General features: G+C 33.9%; 2 protein-coding genes across 2 annotated transcripts in view; one reads left to right on the forward strand and one right to left on the reverse strand.

Annotated features, from left to right (window-relative positions):
* Positions 1-6: 6 nt before the first annotated feature.
* On the reverse strand, positions 7-2962 carry LOC117113477 (cystatin-A-like). Its single transcript, XM_033256813.1, has 3 exons — positions 2734-2962; positions 913-1023; positions 7-499 (listed from the first exon to the last, which is right to left on the reverse strand). Exons 1-3 carry the CDS (start codon positions 2821-2823, stop codon positions 371-373), a joined length of 330 nt encoding a protein of 109 aa, XP_033112704.1. The 5' UTR covers positions 2824-2962; the 3' UTR covers positions 7-370.
* A 1765-nt stretch (positions 2963-4727) lies between these two features.
* The window catches only part of LOC117113470 (immediate early response 3-interacting protein 1-like), an 8722-nt gene continuing 2685 nt past the window's right edge, over positions 4728-10764 (forward strand). Inside the window, exon 1 of the mRNA XM_033256803.1 lies at positions 4728-4887. Coding sequence (XP_033112694.1) covers positions 4797-4887 — 91 coding nt within the window. The 5' untranslated portion in view covers positions 4728-4796. The remainder of the gene's footprint in view (positions 4888-10764) is intronic.

Raw genomic sequence — 10764 nt, forward strand, 5'->3', positions numbered from 1 at the left:
GTTAATAATTTGTCATGCTGAAGAGGACCTGAGGTCAGGTCGAAATATTCATGTTTTAATAAAATAGTGTTCTAAAGTCTACTCCGTTTCCTGTTTTTCTTTCTTATTTATATATAATATATATTATATTATTATATATAATATCTAGGCCATTATGTCCTTAAGTTTTAGCAGTGATATAATATTGTTGAAAATTACATTACGCAAGTCATTTTACCCTAGTTTTCCTTTTGTACAACATTGCATAAAGTGTAGTTTAGACCAAACGCGTAGTTCAATTTGTGGTAGATAGAACGAATTTGTAGGTTCTATCAAGCGTCAATATACTGAGTTTTTATCATGGTCTTATGACGTGAATTTAGTGTGCGTGTTATTCGGGGATAACATTCAGCGGTCCATCCTCCCACGCCCACTCTCGTAGCAAAGACTTGAGTTCGATATCACAAATTCGACCTGAGGATAGTTCTACATAGATGTACTTAGAGTCACCAACATCAATCTATAATCATTGTAAAAGAAAATGTGGTATTAGTTTGGACTGATATATGATGAGGAAAATATTTATTCAGCCTAGTCATGGAACAGTTAAATTAACTGTTCCCTGGCCTAGTAAAATAAGATAAACGAGGCTACCGGCCAACCGAATCTTAAAACAAGTATACTAGCTGCAAAAAAAAATGAGAGAATTCAAAATATTCGGAATTTTAGAGTCAAAACTCCAATAAACTTACATTATTTGTAAAATAAACATCTTTTTAATACAATGCTGTCAATAATGTTTAACCATGTTAACTACTTTTTCCATTGTATTCTATGTTTTGTATTCATAATTCTATTCAAAAAAATGAGCTAACGAAACTATATTACAGCTTATAATTGAAAATAAAAACCAAGTTTATAAGTCTTCACAACCTTAACACAGTAATTTGTCATTCCCTTCTTGCGAGAGTTTTGGTCCCAAAATTTGGTTGCCTGAAAGGTCGAATATTTAGCTTGTGCCAGCTCTTCGAATTCATTCTTTACCTGTACAATAATAATATAAAGAAATAATCTGAAAGTTAAGCCCTGTCCAGACTATCATGACTGTACGTTGATCATGGACTTTACGTTGATAGCCATACAGTAGCAGACAAGATGTTTGTTAGCGTCTGGACAGAGCTTTATGATACTAAGAATAACTTGTAAATATATGGTGTTTGCCTGGACCCTGAGACAAGGTGTGTGATATATTTTGACAGTTGGTACAATCAGTATCTGGACATAGAGGATTATCTGTTACAGACATCACGTGAAAAGGCAGTCCAAAAAGCGTACGTACGTCTTAATAACCCATGAGGCGTACATACGACTTATAAGGCGTACGTACGCCTTAATAAGGCGTACGTACGGGTTAGGATAAGAAAATAATAAAAAAATTCACCATGTCCATTAGACAGCTTCGTATCTACTTTTAAGAAATAACCCGTCGAAGAATATTTTACATTGTGTATTTGTTGGGCGTAATTTTACCGACCTGGGCATTTTGAAATTGTTCTGCGCAGGTAGCTTTTCCAATCCAAAAACGATTTTTCTTTCCATCGTTAGGAATGGATACTGGGGTGTTGGTTACGGATGTCACATAAGCCAATGAGAGGCCAATGAGAAAAAAACAAGGCTTTTTTCCTATCTAATTAATATTGCGCTCTGTAATGCCAAAGAAGGAAAACGACGCATTCGTGACTACACTATTAAGAAGATAAAAATAATACTTTTTAAATAATCCAGTATTGTGTTACACTTATAAACGGCATTTAAAAATATAATTTTCCTTACAATAATACATTGAAACCAGATGAAATTATTTGATCAGTTACAATAGTTGCGCTATACTATCAAAGAGAAAATAATAAAAGGGAAAAATGCATTTCCCAAGACCAACAAAATATGCCGGAGGTATTTTTGTCTAATAAATGTTTCAGACCATAAAATTAAACATTATTTGTAAATTTATATGTTTGATACATTGGCCAATTCAACTAATTGTTAACTTCTTGCTTTTTAATTTCGCTTTTGTCATATTTTTTCACTTTATAATGAATTTGACGTTAATTCCTCGTATACAATTTCGTCAGTGATATAACGCATGGGGTCTAAACCGGGCGTCGGATTATATAGGCGCCAATATGACTTACTCGTTCAAAACCATCGGACCTCGTAGGCCAAGTGGGGCCTTTTATTCTCATTAAAAATACATGAAAAAACGCCAATAAAACGTCAAAAATCGCTGGACAAGACGGTGATTCACCCTTCCCCCACCCCTCATCTGTTCTACATGGCCCCGGCGAATTAGGGCACGGCCACGAATGTGCCGTGATTCATCATTAACAAATTCTGAAAGCTCTTAAAGTGTATGTTTTGTGTAGTTATTTTGCTTACCTAAATGACTCTAAGCAAATATAAGCCCACGCTGGATTAGAATTAATTGAATACAACCCTAGATAGAGTCTATGCGATTTCATTTAATAAGTGCTAGGACAAAAATAAATAAATACCAAGAAAAAAATGTCACTGATCATGCCGACAGCGCTAGTGATAGAAAAAAAAAAAAAAAAAAAAAAAAAAAAACAAATTAAAACAAAAAAAAAAAAAAAAAAAAAAAGCAATTTAAACCATGAATCAGTAAAAAGTCTACGGTACTTCATGTGATCAGAGCCAAAAAAATCGACACTGAAAATAGGGCTATAGCTTTCCTACCTGTGTTACCATTCGTTGTACAGACTCGGTAGCTGCCTGACTTGGTTGACTCCAGCCGCCTGGGACAGTCCGATTACCGTAGGATGACATTGAGATAAGCCTCGCCAATAACACTTAATAATAATGTTTGTATTAATATTGAACTTAGTTCCTGCTCTAAGCACCTACTATGTAGTAATAGCAACGATGTACATTTGTAGACTTTTAGAAAAACATGCAAAGCAAATAGGCTATAGATGAAGGAACTGATTACCTTATGTAAACAAAACGTACAATATTCTATAGGAAAGGTGAACAATAATATCCCTCGAGTCAATCTGAGTGATGCATTATTTAGGGTTATTATTTCATTATAATCTATTCATTCGTTGGGGTTACAATTTAATAGCACGACATTTCTGACGTCATGCATTATCGCTAATGAGTAGTAGTAGTACTTAGATGTATTTCTTATTACTTATTTCCGTGCAAAAATAAAAAATAAATAACATGCACTTGGTCTATACACGATAGAGAAAAATGACCAAATGCAAAATACAGTTATACACATTGACATAGCTAGACCTATGATTGTCCGCAATGCTACCGGTACATAATGAAACAATTATTATTAGGCCTACCTTCTTATCAACAAAGATAGGCCTCGGACTAACTAACATCCCGGCCGAGATCGGTCACACAATGGACTCAATACTAGATTGAAATAATACAGGGCAACACTACTAACAATTTTAAAATGTTATTATACAACTATTATTATTTAAAACAATGTTATTATTTGTATCAGAGATGAAAGGTATAAAGCCGTTCATTAAGACTGATATAATATTCAGAATTCAAGGGCAATGCGACTTTGAAAAAAAAAAGAAGAGGATTCAGGCCTATTTCACGGAAATGATGGCGGATTAATCCAGGTTGGTTCGTTGTAACAAGATAAATATTTGAGTGTTTGAATACCTGTATTTGAATTCTGAAAAGTGGATTGGTTTATTCCACAATTTATGGATGTGGATGCAAAAGGGACCATTAATTTTGCTTCGCACATGTACTAGAGGATTGTATATGTTATAAGGTTTGCTTGTTTTTGTTTTTGTTTTTGTTTTTGTTTTTTTTTTTTTTTTGCTTTTTTGTTTTTGTTTTGTTTTTTTTGTTTTGTTTTTGTTTTGTTTTTGTTTGTTTGTTTGTTTGTTTGGTTTTTTTTTTGTGAGAGGATATTATATTAGGTTTAAAAGGACAGTGATTTCTATCACACTGATCTTTTATTGTGTAATAGCTAATGTAGTTGGTTGACAATCTAATACAGATTATGCTAAGTACAGCATTCCAGGCCGTTTCTTCATGAGAATATGGGATTATTTACCTATTAATAATAAAGATTTGTTTGTGATAGTTGGGGTACTTTCAAAGGGAAAATTAAATATTATTTTAGATAATTTCGTTCCATGGGATTGTTAATTGCTTTTCCTTCAATCGTATATCTTTAGGCTTTTATAGTTTTTATTTATTTATTTATTTTTTTATTAATTATTATAATAAGAACAAATATTTGATAAATCTATTTATTTTTTGTATTAATATTTAATCTTGACTTTTCATTGTTATATTGGCAAATTTCTTTTTTATTTAATTTGTGTTTTTATGTTGAAATTGGAGTTTGAGAGGCACACCATATCCGGTAATAGTAGTTCTGTAGCTTTTGACACTCGCCCTTATCCTTCTTTCTTTGTTCCTTTTGTTTTGTTTGTTGTAGGCCTACTGTGCTGAAAGGAATAACATAAAATAAAATATTTATTCATATTGTTATTCACTTTGCTTTGTAAGTGTTATGGATTAGGGTTAATGAATAGTGTAAATCGAATACTTTTAATGAATAGTCAGAATAAAACCTATACTGTAGTATCAGAGTAGATAGAGAGAGTTTGGCCGACATTGCGCCATGCGCCAAGCAAGTGGGCCAAACTCTTGCGGCGGCGGCGTAGTATGAATAATTATAGCGCCATCTATAGAATGAATGTTCAATATACGTACGACGTACCAAGAATTGAAGGTGATTTGTTGTCAACATGGCGTTTGGCTTTTATTCGCTCTTAGAAGCAGGACTTTTAATTATAAATGCAATTGCCGTTTTACATGAAGAACGATTTTTAAGTAAAGGTTAGTCAGTAATCTCATTGTCAGGTGCTAACTTACATTGTTTTGCAGTGGGATTTAGGTACTTGTTTATTTCTAGGCCCAAATGATCTCTTCCTCTTGAATCTTCTCATATTATAGATGGACCTACAGTACTTCTCTAGGCCTTAGCCAAGGACTTGAGGCTGTAGTACTACTTGGTGTCAGAGGGAGGGCTAGGCTAACTATGTCTCTTCGATCTCCACAAAAGCTGATCACCATTTTGGGTATGACACGTCATATTCCAGGTTAACGGTGTTCCAATTTAAGTTAATTGTGAGTAGACTTGGTTGGTTGGCTATGATCCCAACAACTTTCAGTAGTACCATTACTATATTTAATGGAGTATGGTCAAAGCGGCCGAAATTGAGATACGGTATTAGTAGGCCTAGCATTCATATCCATTGATATCATACTCGTCAATATATTTTCCTTCAACAGTAATGATACAGTAGGACAAATACTGTATAGTCTGTAAAACCAGAAAATTTCGCGCGCATTAAACTTTTGCGAATGGTCCAGATTCGCGAAAATTTTATGCCGCAAATAATTTTCAGGTCACGTTCTAATGTTTCAAAAAGATCGGTAGAATACTCTCTAATCATTGTGAATCTCGAATCAGTTTCACAAAGGAAATTTTGATCATTATAAATCACAAAATTACACCAAAAATTAATTTCAACTTTTTTAAAGATGATAATGAACAATAAACAGCAAGAATTGTCGGTCTTTCAATGCCTAAACTCACCGACGACGATACAATACAGATCTAGGGCCTAGGCCTAAATGGGGAATCCCCACAAAAAAGCTAACAACTTCAACATTTTACAAATTGTATTTTAAATTATTTTGTGGAGTTTATTAAATGTGTATAAACTTAATAGAATGTATTTCAATTCTTGGATAAATATTCTGACCTGAAATTCCGATGTTGAGCTAAAAAAAATTGAAAATTCTAGGCCTATTCTAACCTACTCAGTAAGTATACTGATCTGGGAGGTTCTGATCATCACTGCATGTGATTGCACATATGCAACCACTGCGCAATATATACGTACTAAGAAGTTAAAATAGAATCTAATTTTTGTACCTTGACATACTGTACCACGATGTTCAGTCATCACCGATCAATGTGTTTGAATCAACTACAGGAATAAATATTGTTCATTGTGGGATGCTTGAATGCCATACAAAATTTAGGAATATCGTATGAGTGAGTATTGTAATGTATGTAAACTTGCGTTTTTCTTAACTGTGCCTGGGATGGCTAACTACTGTAAGTCCTGATCCTAGCACCTGAGGTAGGCTGCAGGCTTATGGCGCCTAGCCTAGGCATAGCTATTGTAGCTTAAACAGTGGCTGTAGGCCTATCTAACCTAGGACTAGAACTCACAATACAATATTTTTAGCTATTGAATGGTATTCCTCTCATAAATAAAATTTAGGCCTTTTGCAATTCGCGAAAGTTTAATGTCGCAAAAACGGCCGAAATTATCAATTTGCGAAAGTTTCGTTCCGCGAAAGTTTCTGGTTTTACAGGGTATTGAAAATTCAATATTTTTTATTCTGCTTTTATTTGATCAAATGTTTCAAAATAAAGATAAATCACTAAATTCCAATGTGTGTTCACATCATACCCATATTTTCAGACATTTTCAAATCAAATTTTAAGTTAACAAACATTTTTCTTTGGACATTACCTACAGTAATCCAATACAGTTGAGTTCAGGATTACAGTAACACACTGGATCAAAAAAGACTTAACTACAAATGACATGACAATCTCTGAGAAGCTTATTTTTTCACGCCGAGAGGCCAAAATTGCAGGGAAAATCATTAGGAAAATACTGTAGGTGTGCAAACATGCTTCACCAAAAGATGCATACAATGTACCACAACTTTCATCTAAAATTAAGTGTTTAACATGTTAAAGTAAAATAGGCCCCGTTTTGCTGTTTTTGTTGCGTTTACAGTACATCTGCAATTGCTCAACAAAGAAAGTCAAAATTTTCAGTCTGGTTAGGTACGCTAACTAAGCTACATGTAGGTCTATCTAGCCTGGATTTAAAGACCAATTAAAATGATGCATTTTGAGTTGCTGATAATTGAAGTATTGCATATGTTTATCAAAGGAGTAGTAATAAAATTCTTATTTTTTGGTTTATAAATATTAAAAATTAGTATTAAAAATATTCGTATAAGCCCCGCCTACTGAAGATGGTCAGTGAAGCGTGAGTAGAGCTGATGACGTACACTCGGTATAACATCCACAGCAATACCGAAATTGTATAGCGCGACACATGAAAGAGGAAAGCAAGCAAAGAAATGGAGCAGTTTGAGCCATACCAATTTGAGCCACTAGAAAGTGATTTTGAACACGAAACACCTGAAGACCAGGCTTTGATTGAAAAGCAAAATCGATTAGGCAACACTAACTGGTACTGTAACTTAAACTTTACGAATTGAGTACTACACTACTGTGTTTAGGACTACAGAATCCATAAAAATAGGTGATTTAAAACTTGTTTTTCAGAAAAACTCATTATCTAAAAATAAAAGGAAAGCCACACATTTGTTTATTATATAATTCTTTATTGTTTTATGACATTTTGAAAGTAACAAGAATATGTCATTTTAGATGGTCTTTAAAGAGAGCATTTTATACAGTAGTTAAAAAATATACCTACAGTATAACACAGCAATAATCTGGTCTAGGCTTTTGGCGTGAAGGCCGCAAAGTAGATGTAGGCCTCACATACTGTAACTCAAACATTAAGAAAGTTAAGTGGCTGATAACTGAGAGTGGGAATCAGTCATGCCTGGGTGGGGTGTGGGAGGGGTGTGGGGTTTGCCACTAAATTTTTAATTTCAATGCATATCAATGTTACTGTATGTAAGAAGTAAGCACTACTTACTACTCTATTTTGACAATGTTGTATATCTGTCTCTTATACACATCTTTCATTGTGGGATGCTTGAATGCCATACAAAATTTAGGAATATCGTATGAGTGAGTATTGTAATGTATGTAAACTTGCGTTTTTCTTAACTGTGCCTGGGATGGCTAACTACTGTAAGTCCTGATCCTAGCACCTGAGGTAGGCTGCAGGCTTATGGCGCCTAGCCTAGGCATAGCTATTGTAGCTTAAACAGTGGCTGTAGGCCTATCTAACCTAGGACTAGAACTCACAATACAATATTTTTAGCTATTGAATGGTATTCCTCTCATAAATAAAATTTAGGCCTTTTGCAATTCGCGAAAGTTTAATGTCGCAAAAACGGCCGAAATTATCAATTTGCGAAAGTTTCGTTCCGCGAAAGTTTCTGGTTTTACAGGGTATTGAAAATTCAATATTTTTTATTCTGCTTTTATTTGATCAAATGTTTCAAAATAAAGATAAATCACTAAATTCCAATGTGTGTTCACATCATACCCATATTTTCAGACATTTTCAAATCAAATTTTAAGTTAACAAACATTTTTCTTTGGACATTACCTACAGTGTGAATCTCGAATCAGTTTCACAAAGGAGATTTTGGTCATTATAAATCACTAAATTACACCAAAAATTAATTTCAACTTTTTTAAAGATGATAATGAACAATAAACAGCAAGAATTGTCGGTCTTTCAATGCCTAAACTCACCGACAACGATACAATACAGATCTAGGGCCTAGGCCTAAATGGGGAATCCCCACAAAAAATCTAACAAACTTCAACATTTTACAAATTGTATTTTAAATTATTTTGTGGAGTTTATTAAATGTGTATAAACTTAATAGAATGTATTTCAATTCTTGGATAAATATTCTGACCTGAAATTCCGATGTTGAGCTAAAAAAAATTGAAAATTCTAGGCCTATTCTAACCTACTCAGTAAGTATACTGATCTGGGAGGTTCTGATCATCACTGCATGTGATTGCACATATGCAACCACTGCGCAATAAATACGTACTAAGAAGTTAAAATAGAAACTAATTTTTGTACTGTACCTTGACATACTGTACCACGATGTTCAGTCATCACCAATCAATGTGTTTGAATCAACTACAGGAATAAATATTGTTCATTGTGGGATGCTTGAATACCATACAAAATTTAGGAATATCGTACTGTATGATTGAGTATATTGTAATGTATGTAAACTTGCGTTTTTCCTGTGCCTGGGATGGCTAACTAAGTCCTGGTCCTAGCACCTGAGGTAGGCTGCAGGCTTATGGCGCCTAGCCTAGGCCTACTGTAGCTATTGTAGCCTAGACAGTGGCTGTAGGCCTATCTAACCTAGGACTAGAACTCACAATACAATATTTTCAGCTATTGAATTGTATTCCTCTCATAAATAAAATTTAGGCCTTTTGCAATTCGCAAAAGTTTAATGTCGCAAAAACGGCCGAAATTATCAATTTGTCAAAGTTTTGTTCCGCGAAAGTTTCTGGTTTTACAGGGTATTGAAAATTCAATATTTTTTATTCTGCTTTTATTTGATCAAATGTTTCAAAATAAAGATAAATCACAAAATTCCAATGTGTGTTCACATCATACCCATATTTTCAGACATTTTCAAATCAAATTTTAAGTTAACAAACATTTTTCTACGGACATTACCTACAGTAATTCAATACAGTTGAGTTCAGGATTACAGTAAACACACTGGATCAAAAAAGACTTCTACAAATGACATGACAATCTCTGAGAAGCTTACTGTATTTTTTCATGCCGAGAGGCCAAAATTGCATGGAAAATCATTAGGAAAATACTGTAGGTGTGCAAACATGTTTCGCCAAAAGATGCATACAATGTACTGTACCACAACTTTCATCTAAAATTAAGTGTTTAACATGTTGAAGTAAAGTAGCCTCAGTTTTGCTGTTTTTGTTGCGTTTACATCTGCAATTGCTCAACAAAGAAAGTCAAAATTTTCAGTCTCGTTAGGTACGCTAACTAAGCTACATGTAGTTCTATCTAGCCTGGATTTAAAGACCAATTAAAATGATGCATTTTGAGTTGCTGATAATTGAAGTATTGCATATGTTTATCAAAGGAGTACAGTAGTAATAAAATTCTTATTTTTTTGGTTTATAAATATTAAAAATTAGTATTAAAAATATTCGTATAAGCCCCGCCTACTGAAGATGGTCAGTTAAGCGTGAGTAGAGCTGATGACGTACACTCGGTATAACATCCACAGCAATACCAAAATCGTATAGCGCGACACATGAAAGAGGAAAGCAAGCAAAGAAATGGAGCAGTTTGAGCCATACCAATTTGAGCCACTAGAAAGTGATTTTGAACACGAAACACCTGAAGACCAGGCTTTGATCAAAAAGCAAAATCGATAAGGCAACACTAACTGGTAACTTAAACCTTACGAATTGAGTACTACACTACTGTGTTTAGGACTACAGAATCCATAAAAATACTGTAGGTGATTTAAAACTTGTTTTTCAGAAAAACGCATTATCTAAAAATAAAAGGAAAGCCACACATTTGTTTATTATATAATTCTTTATTGTTTTATGACATTTTGAAAGTAACAAGAATACTGTATGTCATTTTAGATGGTCTTTAAAGAGAGCATTTTATACAGTAGTTAAAAAATATACCTACAGTATAACACAGCAATAATCTGGCCTAGGCTTTTGGCGTGAAGGCCGCAAAGTAGATGTAGGCCTCACATACTGTAACTCAAACATTAAGAAAGTTAAGTGGCTGATAACTGAGAGTGGGAATCAGTCATGCCTGGGTGGGGTGTGGGAGGGGTGTGGGGTTTGCCACTAAATTTTTAATTTCAATGCATATCAATGTTACTGTATGTAAGAAGTAAGCACTACTTACTACTCTATTTTGACAATGTTGTATA

This window comes from Anneissia japonica, unplaced genomic scaffold, assembly GCF_011630105.1.
Source record: "Anneissia japonica isolate Jap-2015-1 unplaced genomic scaffold, ASM1163010v1 scaffold493_len2256704_cov171, whole genome shotgun sequence".
NCBI lineage: Eukaryota > Metazoa > Echinodermata > Crinoidea > Comatulida > Comatulidae > Anneissia > Anneissia japonica.